Genomic DNA, 22,114 nt, shown 5'->3' on the forward strand with positions numbered 1-22,114 from the left:
TTCTACCTCTAGGTTCTGTGTGAATCGCAAATCTCCGCTGCGTTTCTCCGCTCTCCCGGGAAGGCAGGCAGGGGGGAGCAAAGACTTTTGCCCCCCGTCGGCCTTCAGAAGGTCCAGGACCTCTTCTGAAGGCTGGCGGGGGGCAAAAGTCTTTGTCCCCCCTGCCTGCCTTCCCAGGGGCTTTTAAATCGCCCCGGGACAGCAGAGAATTCCTCCGCTGTCCCGGGGCAGCGCTGCCGCCCACCAGCATTTTAAGATCGCCCCGGGACAGCGGATTTTCAATGCATTCCTATGGGAAACCGTGCTTCGCAAGACGAAAAACTCGCAAGACGAAAAGACTTGCGGAACGAATTAATTTCGTCTTGCGAGGCACCACTGTACTTGCACTTTGATGTGCTTTTGAACTGCTTGGTTGGCAGGAGCAGGGACCGAACAACGGGAGCTCACCCTGTCGCGGGGATTCGAACTGCCGACCTTCTGATCGGCAAGCCCTAGGCTCTGTGGTTTAGGCCACAGTGCCACCCGTGTTCCTAGAGCATCACCTAGAACTAGAAAATAATAATAAAAAATTCTGGCAGGAGCAATAGGTTGGTATATGGCCAAGTCAAACAGAGCAAACCACTAAAATTGGTAGACTTAATTTAGTCAGCAGTAACTTAAACCCATAGATTTCAGTGGGTCTTACTTAGGGAGTGGTAAGTCAGTCATACCAACCATAGTATAAAAATGAAAAAAACAAAAAGAGAGAGAGGGAAGTAAAAATAGGTTTGTTCTAAAGGCAGCATCAAAGTAAGATCAAATCATTTTCAGAAATTGATACTAAAAAGGGCAAGTCCCTGTGAGGAAGGCATGGCAGAGAACTCTATTAACATCTTGCGCTGCATTAGCAGCCAAGCTAATTCAAAGAAGCAAGCTTTTCTGCCTCCGCATCCCCAGGCCATAATTCTCTTCCACAGCAGCTGAACTGGTCTGTTACCCTCTGGTAGTTGAATTATTGATGTGGGCAAATTATAATTTATGTTAAGATTTCACTACAAATAAAGGAACCAAGAAGCTCGCGAAACACACACACAATGAAAAGCACATAGCTTTCCTCACCTCTTGGTCTCACCTCTTGAATTGTTTGCCCACAACGCTATCACCACCCCTGCTGCCAAACCTCCTTTCCTGGGGTTCTGCCTGCCACCTTTCTCCCCTATTGTTTCTTCTTATTAGTATTCAGGTGATGTAGCGGAAAGATGTTGCTCTAGGCAGGCAATTATATCTCAATCTCCACTAGCGAGTCCTACCAGTCCTCTTCAGTGCTGTTTGTAAGGCTGGAAAATCAGGGCATTGGTATTCCAACCAGAGCACCCAAGCACCACGTGCCTGCTTCATTTGCAAAAAGGATACATGCTATATGTGCTTACGATGATGTCTGTGTGTATTTGGAAAGAACGAACCCTTAAAAAGAAGCAGCAGGAAGTGCAGGTGATAACGAGTTAGGAAAAGCTGTTGTGCTTTGGACCCGCCACTCATTAGCAGTTCAGAATATTAGAAGATGGAATTTTAAAAAAAACCTTTGTTGCCTATTTCAAATAAGTAGTTGCTTTGTTTTATTTTTCAAAACAATAGACAATTCATCATAATCCACCCTTGTCATCGTTTCAATTTTATTAAGCTAATTCCAGTTAAGATCTGGCTGTTTAGTTAAACCACTCTACAAAACATGTATACACATGTTTTAAAGGACTTATTGCATAAATAATGGCCACAATAAGCATATGTACCAATTTGTTTCCTGGTATGGGGTTTTTTTGGCATGTGCATTCTAATGACTTCATTTATTCTTTATTCCATTTATTGTAGAATGACAATATATTATTTTGTGTTAAGTACTTGGTTTTTCCTGGCATCTGTACAACACAGGAAGACGACTGGGCTCATTTGGCACACAATCTCAAGTTCTCTGTTTTAAAAATAACTACATATCAAAACTGTAAAAAGCGTTGAGGTCTGCCTCAACACATCTTTTCCCATAAGACAATTCTTAATGCAGAGAAAAAATGTCTCCAACATGCACTTGGAAGCTGACATGCTCAGCAGCCTCTAATTTCTGCCATACTTTAAGAAGTGACTGTACATGTTTGTTTTCTGATAGTATTTCTGTGTCAATCAAAGTCACAGACAGGCAATCCACAAGCACTGGCCTGCAAAGCCTGCAGGTTTATATCAGTGATATATTACCACGCATAGTTCATGCTGAACTAATCTTTCGTAATAAACACCTGCCATGTCCTTTGTGCACTTATAGCCTTACTGTGTCTCACTCACTCATTTTTCTGCCATTACATAAACAAGTCACACATTCGACCAATGTGCTCAGAATATTGCGTTGAAATGAAAAATAATAATACAAATTTGCATCCTTTTCTAATGTGGATTGATAAGTTCTTGAAGTAACTGCCAGGCAATATGGAAGGAAGAAAGCAGAATAGCTTCCTTCCGATACATTCTCTCTCTTTTTTTATGCATTGTGAAAATGGCCGCTCTATAAAACAGAAACATTTCCACCGTACAAACTGTTAACATTATATTTGCTTTGAATGAATTTACTTTATTTACTCTCTCGATTTATCTTAGAGAAGGCAAACAATATATTCTGTTCAATGCAGCTTGAGGGGAAAGGGGCAGAAAATCAATGCCCTGTGTTATTGAAAAACTGGCACAGAGCACAATAGCATGTGATAAGTATTCTGGGAGGGTCAGTCGCTGCAGGTAGCTGCGGTTTCTGCTGATTGTTAAAGCCATGATAATAGGACCAGGAAATCTGAGGGGTTATCAGAAAGCTGCCTTAATCTTCAGATAAGTACTACAGTAAGATACAGGCCTTCTGACTGAACATGAATCATATTGTTCCACCTACTAAGTCAGAACAGTTTCATTCATCCCAAGCTACATTCATTTCAGCTTTAGCCTAGGCTATCAATTGCTCAGATGAGAAGCTAAACAGAGTATAGTTAAAGGACCACGAAGCCCTACGCTGAACTCTAAACTATGACTCCCTGTCTTGCATTCACTTTCACCTTCCCTTGCAAGGGTACAGAAGCAGTTCTGCCAGCACCCTTATCACATCCTGCTAATTTTAGGCAGTAATGTGGAACGCAAAGCACCAGCCCTACCACTAGGCAAGAGTGAAGAAACAGATAAGGTAAAGGTACCCCTGCCCGTAGGGGTCAGTCGTGCCCGACTCTAGGGATGTGCGCCCATCTCACTTAAGAGACCGGGGGCCAGCGCTGTCCGGAGACTGCACCAGCGCAGCGCACGGAAACGCTGTTTACCTTCCCGCTAGAAAGCGGTACCTATTTATCTACTTGCACTTAGGGGTGCTTTCGAACTGCTAGGTGGGCAGGAGCTGGGACTGAAAGACGGGAGCTCACCCTGCCGCGAGGATTCGAACCGCCGACCATGCGATCGGCAAGCCCTAGGCACTGAGGTTTTACCCACAGCGCCACCTGCGTCCCATAGAAGAAACAGATACTAAGGGGCAAAGAGCAATGGGGAGGTGCTGGGAGAACAGAGCTACGTGTACCAAGCACCCTGCCCTTGGCTAACCTCTCAAGTGCTGAAGAAAGATCCGATTGCTAGTCCGACTGACTTCTGTGCACAGAACATGGAAAAGCACCACCTCTTCCTTTTGTCTCAGGCAGCAAAAGATCTTGGGCTCACTCCTGAGAAGGAAGGATCATTTAATACTTGCTATACAGTGGATACTGTATAACGCGGGTGGCACTGTGGGTTAAATCACAGAGCCTAGGACTTGCCGATCAGAAGGTCGGCAGTTCGAATCCCCGTGACGGGGTGAGCTCCCTTTGCTCGGTCCCAGCTCCTGCCAACCTAGCAGTTCGAAAGCATGTCAAAGTGGAAGTAGATAAATAGGTACCGCTCCAGTGGGAAGGTAAATGGCGTTTTTGTGCGCTGCTCTGGTTCGCCAGAAGCAGCTTAGTCATGCTGGCCACATGACCCGGAAGCTGTACGCCGGCTCCCTCGGCCAGTAAAGCGAGATGAGCATCGCAACCACAGAGTCGTCCACGACTGGACCTAATGGTCAGGGGTCCCTTTACCTTTATATACAGTGGTACCTCGGTTTATGAACTTAATCCGTTCCGGAATTCAATTCTTAAACCGAAACCGTTCTTAAACAGAGGCGCGCTTTCCCTAATGAGGCCTCCCGCCGCAGGTGCCCTTCCACCGTTTGTATTCCATTCTTAGACCGAGGTAAAGTTCTCAAACAGATACAACTAAAACACACAATAAATATTTAAATACTTCAAAAGCTTTTTATCTTTTAACTTTTTATGTTTTGAAGTGTGGTTGTGAGGTTTTTTTAAATAAACTATCAAGTGGTATATAAATTTTACAAAATAAACAACATGTACTAATCTTCTTGAATGCGACTGTATTGTGCAAATCTTTCATAAGTTGCTCTGAGAGTCTCCTGAAGCTGTAAAGCAGAATATAAACATTCTGAATAAATATCAGACAGATCTCACAGAAATTTTTTTTGGGTGCCTTTTAAAAATTATTGGCTTGTAAGTAATTGGTTTGGATTCACTGTTGCCTTGTGTGCACTATGGGAGTGACACAGAAGAAATCGAATACTCCTCTGGCCCTGTTTATTATTGAGTAAATAACATGTGGGCAAATTATTTTTTCATTCAGGAACCCTGACAAGCTCCTAAGAGTCCAACGTTCCTTCAAAACAGTTTGAAAGCCACTGCTTTCAAGGGTGCTAGTTTCCAAAGCACTGTTTAATTCTTCCAGTTAAGTTTGTATAATGATTCATAATTATAATAATAGATAAGGTGTTAAGAAAAGGCCACACAATTTAAGAGATGAAAAAGGTAATTCACTTATAGATGTTGTAATAGCTAACTTAATCAAACTGTTTGGTTAAGAGATTCTCCCCATCTTAATTACTGTTGGTTGCTGGAACCCATTTAATGGAAAAAATAGATGGTTATGAAACAGCCTGAAATAGATCTGGGATGATTTAGTATATTTTCAAGTTGCTGACATCTCACTTCTCTTGTTTAGATCTTTTTAAAAAATGTATCCAAGTCAAGGCAGTGGCTCAAATTTTCAATTTGACTGGTTTTGGAATAAGCAGCTCATCTGTGCTTTAAAATAATTCAGAATTATTTGGCAACAGATTATGGGGGGGAAGCAGCCACAAAACAATGAAAGCCCCATTTTCTCGTCCACACACATGCGGGACAGTGGCTTGTATTCAAAGTAAGGTGGCCCCTCAATGCAAAGGCTTTCTGCTTCTACAATGGGATTTCACCCTCCCCTCTTCCCCCTGGCCCTAAATCTGTTCTAGGTGGTCCTTCAACCCTCAGGAGCAGATGTGGGAAGGGTGCAGCGGTGTGGGGAGGGGGGGGGGAGAGAGGGGAAGTCCCACTGTGCAAATGGAAGTTCTTGTGCAGACCAGACAAGGCAGTTGATTATCACCCAGTCAGTCAAACTTTCCCCCGCAGCCATATAGAGTAGACTTTGCTTCGAAAAATGTAAAAGGGAGCTATCCAGAATACATACATTCCTTATTATTTATTTTAGAAGATAATCAGCATATGCAGAAGGAAGTACAAAGCCAGTATAAAGTAGAAGCGTTAGTAGAAATTTGTCCTCTTATATTAAATGTAGTAATTATCTGCAGATGGCAATTTAACAACACAAGTTACTAAGTCAGAAACTAGTACAGTCGTACCTTGTTTCTCGAACAGAATGATTTCCGGGAGTCTGTTCAACTCCCAGAACCATTCGAAAACCGAGGCGTGGCTTCCAATTGGGAGCATCCTGCTGTGCCGAATGTTCGACTTCCGAAAATCGCTCAAAAACCAGAACACTCACTTCTGGGTTTCAATTGTTTGGGAGCCGATTTGTTCGGGAGCCAAGGAGTTTGAGATCCAAGGTACTTGAGATACATAGACTTGGCGCGGTGGGAGGTAAAATGAATGATTTGTGTGGTTTCAGTTTGGTCAAATAAATGGTTTAGAGTTTAAGCTGGATGGGAAATTTACAAGATAAATTTCTGTCTGACTTTAGGATTTCTAGCACTGCATATGTGCTTGCCTCTCTGCTTTCCTCCTCTTAGAAAGCTTCTGAGAAACTATTGAAAAAAATCACAATTGAGGCTCCTGTGTAACGTTCCACAGCTCAGGATATTGGGGAATACAAACAAAACAACAACATCTAGTAGGATGCTATCCCTACAAGTAATGGTTTGAGAGGGATTCATATCCATTGACATGTTTTAGTTACAAGGCTGAATGAGAAGGGAGCGCACTACAACCTTGGCTGTCGATTTTGAAGGGTAAATGTTTTACCAGAAGCAACAAGTTTCAAAAAAAGAACTGCTAATATCCTACACAACGAATTATCTCCCCTTGCGCTCATATGGGTAAAACTTTCCAGTATCCCAGGCTAAACGCATGATATGCAGCAAGTCCTACTAATTTCAGTCACAATTACACGCATAAATGTGCTTGGATGGCTGCCATAGATAATGCAGCTTAAGTGCTTGATGTGGCTGTTCAAAACTCTGTCCCAAAGGAGTCTAGCTAATCTATATAAATATGCGCGTGAGAATCAGACTCTGGGAAAAAGCCAGAAATTTCCTTGACTGCAACAATCAATGAAGGAAAACAATTCCACCAGAACAGCTGTAACATGTTCAGCGGCTCCTACACAAAGAGATGATGGCAGCCAACAGCAACCTGACCTTCCATAAAGAGGATTATTGGTTTCTAGGCTGGTGGCTGGGAGCCCACCTCCCCCTTCTCCCTGAAGCTAGCAACTGCATATAAGAGCGTAATGGGGTGGGAGGCCTTTGAAAAAATAATGAACATACTTCTGTCGCCATGGCAACCATTACAGGCCTGTTCTTCTGCACAATTCAAGCAGTAAGCAACAAGGTCCCCTCCCCGGGTTTTCACACTAACGTCCCTTTAGAAGCACATCCATTCTTAATGCCAAAGGGCTGACTTCCCAATTTCACATCACCTTCCATTTCTCCCTATTATACCACACCGACGACCTGGGGTGCTTCCCTCTATCGGTACTACCGTGGTATTTCACTACCAGCTCTGAACTAGGCTATTGTTCTTGTTGTTTAGTCATTTAGTCGTGTCCGACTCTTCGTGACCCCATGGACCAGAGCACGCCAGGCACTCCTGTCTTCCACTGCCTCCCGCAGTTTGGTCAAACTCATGCTGGTAGCTTCGAGAACACTATCCAACCATCTCATCCTCTGTCGTCCCCTTCTCCTTGTGCCCTCCATCTTTCCCAACATCAGGGTCTTTTCCAGGGAATCTTCTCTTCTCATGAGGTGGCCAAAGTATTGGAGCCTCACCTTCAGGATCTGTCCTTCCAGTGAGCACTCAGGGCTGATTTCCTTAAGAATGGAGAGGTTTGATCTTCTTGCAGTCCATGGGACTCTCGAGAGTCTCCTCCAGCACCATAATTCAATAGCATCAATTCTTCAACTAGGCTATTAGTTTCTGGCTAATCAGGCTAAAGAAACACAGAGATGAACGCAACTCAAAAGGCACACGTTATAATAGAGCTTTCAATTACAATAAAAAAAAGCTAAAGATGCTCTATTATTGGAATGATTCCTCTTAATCAGAGGAATCTCCCAACTTATGAGACTACCTGAGGGAAATGTCTTTTGTTTTTGAGTCCTAGTATGTTTTGACCCGCTGAAGACAAATCTATCTATACTTAAGGAATCCAACTTTGAAGCCTAAAGCCGTGAGTGGCAGTCAATATAACCAAAAACATCTCCTCATCAGCATTAACTAGCTGTTAAAGCAGCAGCTTAACCAATTTTGATGAAATTTATTTCAGGCAAATATTAGACCTAACATTTATCCCAAAGCTTTTGAGAGGCCTAAGTTGGAAAACTATGAAACGGCAGCCAACTGAGTATTTTTTCAGGCAGCAATGCAAAATCTGTACGAAAATACATTGCGAAACCGTGTCAGTCACAGAATATTAAATGCCACAAAATTTGTTGTATAAACCGGTCTTCTGTGACACTGCAATGCTAAGAAAATAGAAATTTAAACATCCAAATGATAAGAAAGAGCAGCAACCCAACTCCCTCAGTTGCTATGAGCTGTTTGTCACTTATGTGGAGAGAGAGAGAGAGAGAGAGAGAGAGAGAGAGAGAGAGAGAGAGAGAGAGAGAGAGATGGGAGCGAGGGGCTACTTTTGTGGCATGCAAGTAAAGAAGAGGGAGAAGCCATTCTGCACTTCAAATCTGTCCTGCTTCTAGTCAGCTTAGCTTGGGCATTTGTCTCTGCAGAAAAATCTCCTGTTTCGACTTCCTGACCACTCTTGTTGTGGTCGTTTTGTTAGTTTTTTTGCCTCTTTATCTACTTGTTTGTCTTGTCGTTCCCGCCCCCGTTCCTTCCTCTGTTGAAATAAATAATTATCTGGGTGCACACCCTAAAGAAATGTGCTGTGCACATGTATGAGTGGAAAGGACTGGGGTTTTTTTTATTCTTAACTCTATAACCAAGGTTCTAGTGCTAAAGCCAAAACTCCCTCTTCCCCAGACAAGCCCCCCAGAAGAAGACAGCACTGGTGCTGCAAAGAGGAGATGGGGACTGTCAGAGGGCAGAAATAAAAGTGTGTGTGGCTGTGCTTGGTGTGTGTGTGTTTTATGTGTGTGGTTGGAGCCACCCCCCTGCTTTAGGTGGCACAATTTGTTGTGCTGAACCTGAAGAGGAGGAGGAGATTTAGAAGCTTACCGGAGGGCTATTTTAAAAAGTTGATATTCTGCAGCTCAAATTCTGCTTTTGTTGTACCTACAAGCATGCAGATTACTCAAAGCATGCACTTTTGCCTACATGTGCGGATAAATCAGGATGTGTTTTAAAGGCAGTCTGAAATCTCTTGACTCATATGGGAGTTGAAGGGGAAAGAACAAAGACAAGCCCTGTGACTGCCTGAAGCACAAGGAAGAAAAAGCCTTATTCTTCTGCAAGAACAGCAAAAGCAAATCACTATGGTTTCCACGGAGATGTGGAAACATGTTGGTTCAGATACCTTAATCTGCAGATTAATGTCTTGGAAGCAATTGCCCATCATTCTGAGTAAAAATTACACCTGGAAGTCAAAAGGCACTGGGAACATTTCTCAACACTCATACGATTATGGTCACTTTTCAGTTTTATCCAGCACTGTCAACGCCCATCCTAAAAAGGTGGTTAATTACAAAACATAGTCTTGAACCATTGTTAATTTTTTTCAATATCTAGCAGCTAGACCATTTTTGTTCACAGCAAAAACATATGAGGGGAGGGATCTTTTCCTACCTTGATAGGAAATGTTTTGCAACCATCATTTTTTACCCTCACAAATTTTCCCAAATATAGGAAATGGCAATGATGGTTTACAAGTTTCCCTGAGATGCTTAAGATAGTCAGACTGTATAAATATAAATTCCATATAGGCTGCAATCCTAACCCTACTTTCCTGAGTGTGCATTCCATTGAATTCAACAGAATTACTTCTGGTATGATCTTAATTGTTAATGAGAAACAAATAATTCTTTTCTGGGGCCAACTTGCAGGTTTAATAGATTTAGAATGCATTTTATGATTCCTATTTTAAAGACATTTAACTGCATTTACTCATGTTCACCTGCTGCCACCCTCATCTCTTCCCTCCCTTAGTTTCTCCATTGTTAAAACTTTGATTGCAAACTTCTTGGGAGTATGGACTTATTAAGCATCTGTAATGTAACCACGGTCTTGTATAAATAGTAATTTGGGAAGAGAGAAATTGTAGAGAGAAATAAATACAACTGTTTTAAACGGTGGGCATGAAGAACTAACTTATTGAGCCATGCTCAAGTTTAAACACAGTCCATAGTGAAATGGGTGGGGGGGTTGAAAGGCAAGTGAACTATTTCCCCAGAAGATATGATTGAGTCTTAACCTGTACCCCCTGAATTCTGCAATGGTTTCTCCTCGATGTCTCATAAATATACACTGCCAACCGTTCTGAGAAATAAGATGCTGGTATTTAAAGTAGAAGAATCAAACCGACCAGCAAAGGCTCTCAAACCAGTACCTTTATGAGTGCTGTAAAGGGCTGCAAATGTCACCATAAAGAAGGTTGTGGAGTATTTGCCAGCATTAACAAGGTGGGGGAAGGCCCGCTTGGTGTCACGGTATCGGCGCAGGCACTGGACGAATCTCAACCACGCAGGAATGCACTGGACAACTGCTCGCACTCCATAGGCATAGGTGTTGCAGATCTGACCAACTGCAAAAATAAAGACAAGCTTCTAAATGCAAGGCAAAATATGTCCTGTAGTTTCCTCTTGAAATTGTCTCATTTTAACAAAGGAAAGTAGCTTTGTGCTTCAAGCAATGGCCCAACATTATTAATCTAATGCTTCTCCAGTCCAGGGACATTAAATATCAATGCCTCATCACATGAAGTTATGGTATGGAAACTTAGCAAACAAATGAAGCAAACACACCACCACCAACAATTCGCCCACACCACCACCCTAAACTGGACTTTAAAACCTAGCTTATCAGAAGCACTTTCCTATAAACTTTAAGTTCCTAATTAGGTGCTATAAACAAACACTATTCACACACACCAAGTAAATGTGTGTGGTTGTGTTGTTTTTTTTGACTGCATGCCAAATGCCTATATTTGTTATGGTTTTCCATTGAGCAAATAAGCCTAAATTTGCCTGCACATGGCCGTTAATGAAGCTCCCTTCTCATTGACATACCTGGATCTGCCAGCAATGCATCATTGGCTGCCCACTGGAGCTCAAAGCTATAGAAACAAATCATGTATTCAAGGTCCATAAGTATCACAGCCAGACTATTAAGCTGGTCGGCCAGCCAGAAATCTGCAAAGCCCACCTTATGGAAGGGGGCAGTGAACACCCGAAACTGCAAAAGAAAAAGAAAAAGTGTCATACACATTTAGTCACCAGAAAACATAGTTATAGAAAATGATAGCATGTTCTCTTCTATAGAAATGATCAAATTATCCAGCATTATAGGACAGATCTGTGGCAGTGTAACTATGTAAACCCTTTGTTTATTATATGTACCTGATTGATAGAATCATTTGGCCATCATACAGTTCTTGGATAAATGCAGCTGTACAGTGTTGGCACTTGGTAATAAAATTGGTAATAACATCACATATTTTTTGTAAGGTGAGTGATGTAAATAGTGAAATATTGTTGAGTATCCGGCCTACAAACATACCAAGTGTAGGAAACGTGTTCAGCATCAAGGACCACCAATAGAAATGTTTGCTGTCTTCTTCACCCATGATGGCTGGAGGGAATTTGAACTAATAGTAAAAACAGATTTTTCTCCATCTCATCCCATTTCCCCCTCAAGGTCTGAAATCAGCTATGCGCCTCTCGAGCTAGACCATTTCATGCTCCATTTACCTCAGATTACAGCTCTTCCTGCCTGCTTAGTTGTAACAACAAAACGCTAAAAGGGCAACATTAAGATTATCTAGTCTTGATGCTCAGTTGTACACAACACAAACAAGCAGGAGATACAGAATAATGCTTGCATTGTTGAAGATTCAGACATGTTCCAATCAATACCTTGTTGATTTCCTAACAAAAGACTAACACATTTGGCAAATGTGTAACCAGTAAGATCATCGTCATTTAGATCCCCGCCACGTTTGAGCTAACTAGTAACAACAGTAGCACAGAACTCAAGTCAGCAAGTGCAAATTATCATGAAAAACACCCATTTGTGTGCATGACACACTTACTGCAGACTAAGGCTGTGTACAACCAATAGTCCACAACTTCTTAAAACAGCAGATCTGTGTTCTACCACAGGATGTGTTTGATATCCAGATTTTGGCTTACATTAACTCAGAATTCCAATTATGACCAAACAGTGTAAAGGTAAAGGGACCCCTGACCATTAGGTCCAGTGGCGGACAACTCTGGGGTTGCGGTGCTCATCTCACTTTATTGGCCGAGGGAGCTGGCGTACAGCTTCCAAGTCATGTGGGCAGCATGACTAAGCCGCTTCTGGTGAACCAAAGCAGCGCTCGGAAACGCTGTTTACCTTCCCGCCGGAGCGGTACCTATTTATCTACTTGCACTTTGACGTGCTTTTGAACCGCTAGGTTGGCAGGAGCAGGGACTGAGCAACGGGAGCTCACCCTGTGGTGGGGATTCGAACTGCCGATCTTCTGATCGGCAAGCCCTAGGCCTAGGCTCTGTGGTTTAACCCACAGCACCATCCCTGTCCCAAACAGTGTAGATTGAGTTCATTTTAGCTAATGAGCAAGGATAGTGACATAAACTCAAGAGATCCCTGAATTCAAACCAAACAGGGAACTCCAGTTTAATACACACCAGGGTTTGGGTACTAAAGCTTGAGCACAGGAGGGGCAAGGGAAACATGTGCATCCACAGCTTCATAAGCAATCATTTATGCATCTACAGACAGTCATCTGAACATGGCTTAAGTATTAATTTGCACAGACAAAACCAGATTAGGCTGCTTTCTTTGCACAACTGCTTGGCAGTAAGAAATCACTGGAAAATTTACAAAGGAGCTTCTGAATGAGGCTCTATGGGAAGCTATTGGATATCTTTTGGTTTCGACACCTCTCGCAAATTCTCATGCCAAGAGCATCAGGAGCAAATGCCTTGTCCCATTCTACAGGAAACGAGATGACACAAGAGCACGAGTGGGCTAGGAACCGCTGTGCCCACAGCAGCTGCGAGAAACAACAGTTGCTAAAGATCCCCCAAACCTCTAGGACACATAGAACATAGTAGCATATACAAATAAGCTGAGAAATTAATTGCCACTGTTGTTACATGACCAAGGTTCAACCCTGCAGCTTCTGACCTGTGAAAACACGACAGGTTCTGCAATTTCTTAACAGTCACTAGGATGTGTGACAATAGGGCCATACAAGTGCAAACAGACACTTTAAATAATTTTAAAACTATCAAAATCGCCAGCATTTTCTACTGAAGAGTTTGTACAATATTCTTCATACAAGAACCTTTAACTTCAACCTGAAACTTTAATTAGCTCATACCTGGAATTACTACTTCAGTAATGACTGCAGAACTGTTATATCACAAAAGTTTTAATTTTTACTTGCAAAAGTGAATGTCATGGCATCAGCAGTGACCGCTATTCCAAGGGTATCGTGCCAACTTAACCTTTTGCTCATCTGCACATACATTTGCACACACAGTGAGACCCTCAATCATGTTTAACAAGCATTTTGTGCAAGTGCCCCTGTTGATAAGTAGGACAGGCGACTCTTGCCACACATGAACAACAGCACTGAGTCACTGCTGTTTTTACAGTGGAAAAGCAAGGTGTTATTTTATGGGTTTTGAACATGTCTCAGCTTACCAAGAGTTTGAGCAGCCAAAAACGGGATTTGTAGTAGAAGGTTTTGGTAGGGTTTATGAGAAACAACAACATAAATCCATACAATATAAGTGGGTTTGCCTGCATAGGAACATAGGGGTGACCATATATACATGCCAGCAGACTCAGGCACCACAACGTTCCAAGAAATCCAGCAACCTAGGCAAATGAAATAAAAACACAAACAATTCATTTGTAAAACAGCAATATATTCTCAAATCTGAACTATTTGTTCAGCACTATATTTTCATAAAGGTGAAGATTCCAGATAGTTATAACCCCTAGAAAAAAACATGGGGTCTTGTTTTTTTTAAATGTACGTAACTCACTTTATCAAACTTAAGTTACCTGACTACACAAAGGGTATTATGTATAACTTTTAAAGCACATGAAATTATATTGTTTTGTACACATGTAAAATTTAGATATATAAATGCCTTCTTTTTACTCAAATAATAATTACCAGTAGAAATATTGCTAGACATGGAGCTGCAAGGTGCTGCTATGCATAGCCCCATTTTTGCCACTTGGGAAAATAGAAAGCAAACAAGTAGAACCCATAACAGAATATTTCACTGAAAGATTCTGGCTAGCTCATTCAATTCTCCCTCTCCAATGTTTTGAATTTTCTCCAACATTTGACATTCCATACCCACTGAGTACGCTCAGTCCTCACTGGACTGTTATTATAGGGGTTTTCAACCTTAGATACAAGTCTGCTGGTATCTCCTTCAAGTGTGTGAGTGGTGCCATCTTAGCTACACAAATAATGGCATTTGGAGAATCAAGTTCTCTATTAGAGTATAACCGGCAATGTATCCCTGGTGTGCATGTTAACTGAGTCTGTAGCTGAGAGGGCTGAAAAAACAAAAAATTGGCATCAAAGGCACGAGGCCCTAATCTTACTTTATGTGCATTTTCAGTTTCATGTTTTAATATTTAAAGGAGCTATCAGTCTGCATGCAAATCAGCAAAGCATGAAAGCTTCTGTATGCAACTGAGTGCTTGATTTGACCAGGAAGGTGTGAGTGGGAAATTTCAGAAGCTTGACCTTTGTTGCAACCCGATAAGTATTATATGTTTTTGACTGGGAATTCAAACCAACATGGCTGATTGTCTGAGACTACAATGTAGGGCTGCCACTCAGCACAGACCTCCATCCAAAAATGGGGTATAAAAGCGAACTATACTGCAGGGGTTGTTATATATTGGGCTACAACAGCAATTGATAATGCTACAGGGTTGTTAACAAAAGAAGAAGCATGCTGGATCAGGCCAAGGCTAATAATTCAGCAACCTATTCTCGCAGTGGCCAACCTTGTCACAAAGAAATTCACCACACACTACCTTGAAAAAGCATGCTTGGGTTTTAAAAGCATTATCTCCTGATGCAGAAAAGAGACAATGGATTTCCTGCAGCCTCCTGCCGGATAATGTATTTTCTATTTGGATGGTAAAAGCTTTACAATTAGGGCAGTATCTGAAGAACTACAAGTTGTCTGCATTCATAATCAAGTTCAAGAATAATATACCTACCTTATTTTTCGCTCCATAGGGCGCACCTGACCATAGGGCGCACCTAGTTTTCAGAGGGGGAAATCAAGGAAAAAAATATGATCCCCCCCCCCCCAGCTCTGGGAGCAGCGGATAGGCTGCACGCAGCCTGTGCGCTTCTCCCAGCCCTTCTCCCTGCTTTTGCGGGAGGTGGGGGAATTTCCTCACCTCCCACAGAAGCCGCACGCTCTTTAAAGGGGCTGCACGGCTTCTACTGGCTTTTCTAGGAGATGGGGGAAGGGACTGATGCGGCCAGTCATTACCTTCTCCCTCCTGGGGAAAAACTCGCAAGAGCCGCACGGAGCTTGGGGGCTTTTCCCGCCTGCCTCCCCCCTGCATTCGCTCCATAAGACGCACAAACATTTTCCCTTACTTTTTAGGAGGGAAAAGGTGCGTCCTATAGAGCGAAAAATACGGTAACTATATTCCTGACAAAGTGTCCTGTGAAAATTGACACTAGAAAGGTAATCTGTTTTGAAGATGATAGATCAGGACGATCAAACAACAGCAAGGGGGATAACAACATCTACTGCTAATTAGGGGGCTCCGACACCCTATTGTACTACTTACCTCAAAGAGATGTTGATGGGACAAATTACTGCGAGGGTTGAGCTCAAAGATGAGGACATGATTCACTCCAGCTTGCCTCCAGCCGTATGTGTTAATCCCAAGGAGAAAGAGGAATTCTATCAGGAGAAAGCCACCGCGATAGATTCTTATGAGTGGCCACACGTTCAATGCTTTCAGAAAAATTACACCTGTCAAGGAGAAGATTCAAATCAAACACATGCAGAATGGACCGCTCACGGGAGACAGTCAATTTTCTGCTCCATCGCGATAAAAAAACATACTCCTCATCTGGACTTAAAATATCAGCAAATGGCTGTGCATGACACCACACAACCTAACCACTGATCAGAATCCAATGCCCAAATACTATGCCTAAAATTAGGACATCTGAAATTTTGGGCCCAGAAAACCCACATTCTGGGATAAATTACCTTTAATGGGCATACCTGCAGAAACTTAAGCAAGTTGAAATTAACAGCTTTTGTCACACCAGACTTACAAAAGGAGGAAGCTGCAGAGAAGTTTGTACAAGGCTAAAAAGGGAGGCCATGGACAGATTTAGTTTAGAAAATAAAGAGGGATCTACTCAAGTCAGTAGTTCCTGTTTTAAATACTATAGTTGGTGAAGATTCCCAAGCAGCCTGGGCTCAAAATGTTCTTGATAAGGTCCAAGGTGGACTCACTAGGAATGAGGCATTTGCAAAAAGTGCTCATCCCCTAATGCAGAACCTATACTAACACAGCAAGGTTGAGTGCATTTCTGGGACTCATGAGCCTTTCATCACAATGTATGTGGAAGGCAGGGCACAAAGTACAAGTGGAGCAGAGTTATGCAGAGGGCTACAACCAGTCAAACAAGCAATTTGCTAACTGGAGGAAAACACTTTTAAAAGGAGTGGCATGTCCTGGCCTATGTAGGAAGCTTCATTATCCTGATTGGGTCTGCCTTTCCCTGCTTCATTTGCTCCTATGTACTGTGAACACTTGCATGTGTAAATGGGCCCCCACAGATAATCTCTTTTCCTGCACCTTCAGCCACTAATCTTTGCTTCCCCTCCTCCTTTCCCCTTCTCTTTATTGCTTTTTGAGCTTCTGTATAATCATCTTTTTATTCTTCCATTTCTCTTTTAAAAAAGAAGAAAAATGCATGAGTGAGAGGGCTTCTAATAAATTGAATTAATTTAGTGTGATTTAGATTTCTCATGGCCGGCATAAAGTTCTTGAAGCACTTTAATGTTATCTCTTCAGTTGTAAAATTTAAAACAGCAGTGAGAAAAACTGTTCATCTGATTTTGAGATCTACCATGCCAAGCAGTATAAAGGATGAGTTCTTGAAAGACAAATGAACATTATTTCAGACATCAAAAGGATGAAGAAGTAAGAACAGATCAGAATGCTAAATACGAGCATAGAAAGCATGGTAGCAATTATCAAATATTAAGTGCAAAAAGAATTCAGCACACTTTAGACTCTTATAAAGAGATTCTCTGGCACACAGTTACAAACTGCCACAATCTTTTCTAGAAAGTTGAAAAACCCTATTTTACACCTAAATTGATTCCGCACCCCCACCTCAGAAGGGCAAATGAAGAACTAAATCAAACAGAAGCTACATAAGATGATACTCTAGAGCCTTTTCAACAAATTAAAAATAAATTGACAGACCTAGATGACATCTGCCCAATAATTCTGAAAGAAAGCCCCATATGTAGACTTTCAAACAATGTTATGTGGTTACGCGAAAGCATTCTACACGTGATCAAAGGCACTATTTAAAAGTTAGTTAGCAATTCCAGAGTTGAGCCCTGGCATAGAAAAGTTGTTGAACTTATTTCGGGTAAGCTCAAGTGAAAACCCTGCAGTCCCCAGATCCATCTTTAACTAGTAGACTGAAAGGGTTTTGGGGATGAGGAGAATATGGCAGTATATCACCCGGAGAGACTGGTCTTTGCAATCAATGCCTGCTTTCTCACAGAAAATTGATTTTAATTAATTTTTATAATTGAAATATTTTTAGAATGTGTGATTATTTGACTGTTTGATTATTTGATTGTTATTAGCCCCCCTGAGCCCGGCTTCGGCTGGGGAGGGCGGGATATAAATAAAATATTATTATTATTATTATTATTATTATTATTATTATTATTATTATTATTATTATGTGTAACTTTGAAATCATTTTTAGTATCAATGTTTGATTGTGAGGATTATGCCACCACAAGCCTCATTTGGGATACAAGCCTGTCCCCTTTCTGAACGCTTAAAGTGTTCTTTCAAGTTTCAACTATGCAAATTAACACAAATAGACAGATGGTTCTAAATACATCCAGAACTAACAAGAGCTACATGATATGAAAAGATCAATGAACACATGTTTCACAAGGCCACTGACAAATATGCAAAGTGAAAATAGAAATTTTTGATTGCAAAATAGAGAGGAACAAGTATGAAATGGGGTATTGAATATATTGGATTAAATATATTGCTTTATGCTCTATGCACATTAAAGTGCCTAAAAATCAGGAGGTACTATACAAAAAAAACCTACAATATGCATATTAGCATATTCAGTGAATTGTTTAGCTAGACATTTCAAGTCATGTTAAAATGGCACTGATGAAAATGTGATACTAGGTCCAATTTGCACAAAATATGTGGAATAATGAGAATATTTTAACTTCAAGAATTTGGTGAAAAGTACTCAAAGACAAGCAATTGCCTGTGAATTTCGGAGAACAAACTAATTACAGTGGTGCCTTGCAAGACGAAATTAATTCGTTCCGCAAGTTTTTTCGTCTTGCGAGTTTTTCGTCTTGCGAAGCACGGTTTCCCATAGGAATGCATTGAAAATCAATCAATGCATTCCTATGGAAACCGCCTTCAGACCAGGTCCGGGGACAGTCTGTCCCCCGACCTCTTCTGAAGGCTGGGGGGGGGGACAAGGGCTTTTCTTCCTACCCCCAGCATTTTAAAAAACCCCGGGACAGCAGAGGACTTCTCCGCTGTCCCGGGGCGATTTTAAAGCCCCCGGGAAAGCAGGCGGGGGGAGCAAAGACTTTCGCCCCCCGCCAGCCTTCAGAAGAGGTCCAGGACCTCTTCTGAAGGCCGGCGGGGGGGCGAAAGTCTTTGCTCCCCCCCACCTGCCTTCAAAAGCCGTCCGGGATAGCGGAGAAATGCGCTGTGTTTCTCCGCTCTCCCGGGAAGGCAGGCAGGGGGGAGCAAAGACCAGGGTCCAGGACCGCCTGCCTTCAAAAGCCGTCCGGGATAGCGGGAAGCACTTCCCTGCTATCCCGGACCGCTTTTAAAATGCTGGCGGTGGGGAGCAAAGCCTTTCGGCCCCCGTCGGCCTTCCTGGACCTCTTCTGAAGGCCGGGGGGGGGAAGGCTTTGCTCCCCACCGCTAGCATTTAAAAGAGGTCCCCGGAGATTTCCCTATGGGCTTTCTTCTTGCGAAGCAAGCCCATAGGGAAATTCGTCTTGCGAAGCAACTCACAAACGGAAAACCCTTTCGTCTTGCGGGTTTTTCGTCTTGCGAGGCATTCGTCTTGCGGGGCACCACTGTATACACAAGACCCCCCGCCCCCAAGACTTCTGTCTTTTGTCGATGTCTCTCCCCGCTGTCCAACACAGCAAGATCCACAGAAATCTGACATGGTTCCTAATAGTTCCTAGCAGTCCCAATGATCCTAGTAATCACAAGCACAGAAAGCTTTGCCAGAAGTTGAAGCTATATCAAATAATAAATAACATTCACTTATGGTGAAATTAATCACCACATGATTAGGTCATTCAAATTCACCCATGGATCCAGGCTGCAAGTGTAGGATGACTAACCTGAAATGATGACTGTAACATTCAACACGATGAATATTCCACAGAATAACCCGACCCTAAAGGTGGTCCATGCTGGTGCAGGCTGCAGATACAAGAGAAAGTTGGTTTAAACAAAATCATATTCTTGTCAGCTAAATTAAACTGTGCTGCTGGGTTGTTGATCCTCACAAAATCAATAGTATCTCAGAATTTATAACTCTAAACTCCTCTTGGTTTGGTTTGTTTTTAAGACAGATTCCATACTGTCAACTGAGCGGGAGATGAGGGGTCAAGAAACACACACTCATTTGTTCAATCACTACTTATCGTTCTCTGACATAAAACAGCATACGGACACATCCACACAAGTGTACGAAGCTCTGATTGGTGAAGAAGAGTTTGGATTTGATATCCCGCCTTTCACTCCCTTTAAGGAGTCTCAAAGTGGCTAACATTCTCCTTTCCCTTCCTCCCCCACAAGAAATACTCTGTGAGGTGAGTGAGGCTGAGAGACTTCAGAGAAGTGTGACTAGCCCAAGGTCACCCAGCAGCTGCATGTGGAGGAGCGGGGACGCGAACCCGGTTCACCAGATTACGAGTCCAGCGCTCTTAACCACTACACCACACTGGCTGCTGAGCAGGCAGCATGTTTTATCTTTATAATGCAATGTCAGGCAACCGACTCCAGGTATTGTAGAAGATGAAACAAGGTGGCTCCCCAGAACTAAGCACCTACCTTGCTGGGAGGCAAGCATGCCAACTCAAGGGGGCAGAGGTGTATTTCGCCCCCTCAATATTTGTCTGAAAGGCTCCTCCCCAATACTGAGGGGGACCAGTATAATGTTGTGGAAGGCTGAACCGGCCTGCGCCGTGTTGGGAGACGCCGTGGGAACTGGCGCGCCTGGCATGAGGCCACACAGCCCTGCACAGTGTATCCCAGCGCTGCAGGGACCAGTGCAGACTAACAGAAGGCTACATTGGCCTGTGCAGTGTTAGAAGACGGGCGTGATGGGAGCCACCAGCCCCTCAATCTTGGGGTGCCACTGCTGGGAGAGGGTGACTGGTCACTGCAACGCTGCCAGGAGCAGTTCCCATGTCTCTGGAGAGCCCACTGCAGAACAGCTGGGGGGAAATGTTGGTGGAGCTCTGGCAAGACATTAACCCCTAGGGACCCAGTCTTTGCCCAACACCAGCCCAAATGAGCCTTTTGTCTGTGTCTCAGAATGAGTGACGTGTCTAATTAGGAGACGGCTCCATCAAGGCCTCTGGTACGCTTCATGCTGGTGGGAGTTCTCGAGCTCTTTGCTTTAACATGTGAGCTTGAATGAAAATAAGCAGCAAGAATGCGGAGCAAAATCCGCCCTTGAAACTGGAGAGCACACGAAGGTCAGACAAAAAGCTTCCAGGCTTTAAAACCACATGCAACTTTCTCTCGATTTGGGGACACTTTACTCTCCCATTATACACTAATAGCTGCATTGTCCTCTCCCAGTCCTCCGAAGCCAAAATCAGAAATACAGAAGTGGAAATGGAAGACTTTGCCCATGCCAGTTCTTATAACTGCATATGCTCGCCCTGTCACACCAAAAGGCTAAAATGCAGTTGATAATAATAATAATAATAATAATAATAATAATAATAATAATAATAATAATATATTACTTATACCCTGCCCATCTGGCTGGGCCTTCCCCAGCCACTCTTAAACCCAGCTAATTTTTCATCACCTGTGCAGCTCCCAGTGGTGGAACACGTAACCGCTTCATAGCCTTCTGTCGGTCTCCATCTTCCAATTCGTTAGTCACCACTGTCTAAAGAACCAAATAAACAAATAATCAATCATGCCTCAATTCAAGACCTGCCCATTAAAAGATGTTTGGCAGAAGGAAAACACATTCAATAACTCAGTTGCTATCAATGATCACAAAAGCAGGACATATTTAAAGGTACCAGTTCTTTGGTTTGTTCAGATATACCACATTGTTACCATAAGCTGGTTAGCAGCATTTCGAGAAGATAGAAACGCTATCCCCAATAGCGAATACCCAAGTGAATTTTGTCTAAGGATAGGTGAAACAAACAGGCCAATGTACTCTACCTCTGTTTCAGAGATGAGCTGGTTGATTTTTTTGCAAGTATAAAACGGTGCCACTTCAACGTGTGCGACTCTCCAATCTGCACCTCGGGGGGTCTCCAGGATCTTGTCATGTTTCTTGAGGATTTTACGGAATCCTGTGAAGTTTAGGTTCTAAAGATACAGAAAAATCCACCGCCACATTATTTTCTTTCAATCTTTACAACATTAACTTTGATTTGAGATCAGAGAACAGGAGAAGTGAATCAATCTTCTTGGGGGGGGAAGCATTTAAATGCCATAGTTTGTACAGACTGAAGCTTGGCAGAAAATAACAAATGCAGTTAAATTTAATATTCTGTCCTGTTGTAGGAAGCAAGTCTTTTCATTTATTGACATCAAAAGGAGTCTACACTCAGTAACAGAATGAAATTAAAGACCATCCTAATATTTCCAGATAATAAGCTAGGCATAAATTGTGAAGGAGTGCCTAATTCAGATTAAATGACACATCTCTGCTACTGAAGCCATTAGTGGTTTTTTTGCTAATTCTTAAGAAATCAGCTTTAAAAGAAATATCCATTAATGCCCATTGGGGTTGTCTTCGTAAGCAAAACACTGCATCACGCACATCATGT

General features: G+C 42.5%; 1 protein-coding gene across 1 annotated transcript in view; it reads right to left on the bottom strand.

Annotated features, from left to right (window-relative positions):
• The window catches only part of XPR1 (xenotropic and polytropic retrovirus receptor 1), a 100,075-nt gene that overhangs the window by 15,234 nt on the left and 62,727 nt on the right, over positions 1-22,114 (bottom strand). Inside the window, exons 5-11 of the mRNA XM_081915091.1 lie at positions 21,501-21,650; positions 21,130-21,213; positions 19,424-19,505; positions 15,591-15,778; positions 13,449-13,625; positions 10,805-10,970; positions 10,126-10,320 (exon numbers count right to left, since the gene is read on the bottom strand). Of these exons, the coding sequence (XP_081771217.1) occupies positions 10,126-10,320; positions 10,805-10,970; positions 13,449-13,625; positions 15,591-15,778; positions 19,424-19,505; positions 21,130-21,213; positions 21,501-21,650 (1,042 nt within the window). The remainder of the gene's footprint in view (positions 1-10,125; positions 10,321-10,804; positions 10,971-13,448; positions 13,626-15,590; positions 15,779-19,423; positions 19,506-21,129; positions 21,214-21,500; positions 21,651-22,114) is intronic.

The sequence above is a fragment of the Podarcis melisellensis genome (assembly GCF_964234715.1).
Source record: "Podarcis melisellensis genome assembly, chromosome: 6".
Lineage (NCBI taxonomy): Eukaryota > Metazoa > Chordata > Lepidosauria > Squamata > Lacertidae > Podarcis > Podarcis melisellensis.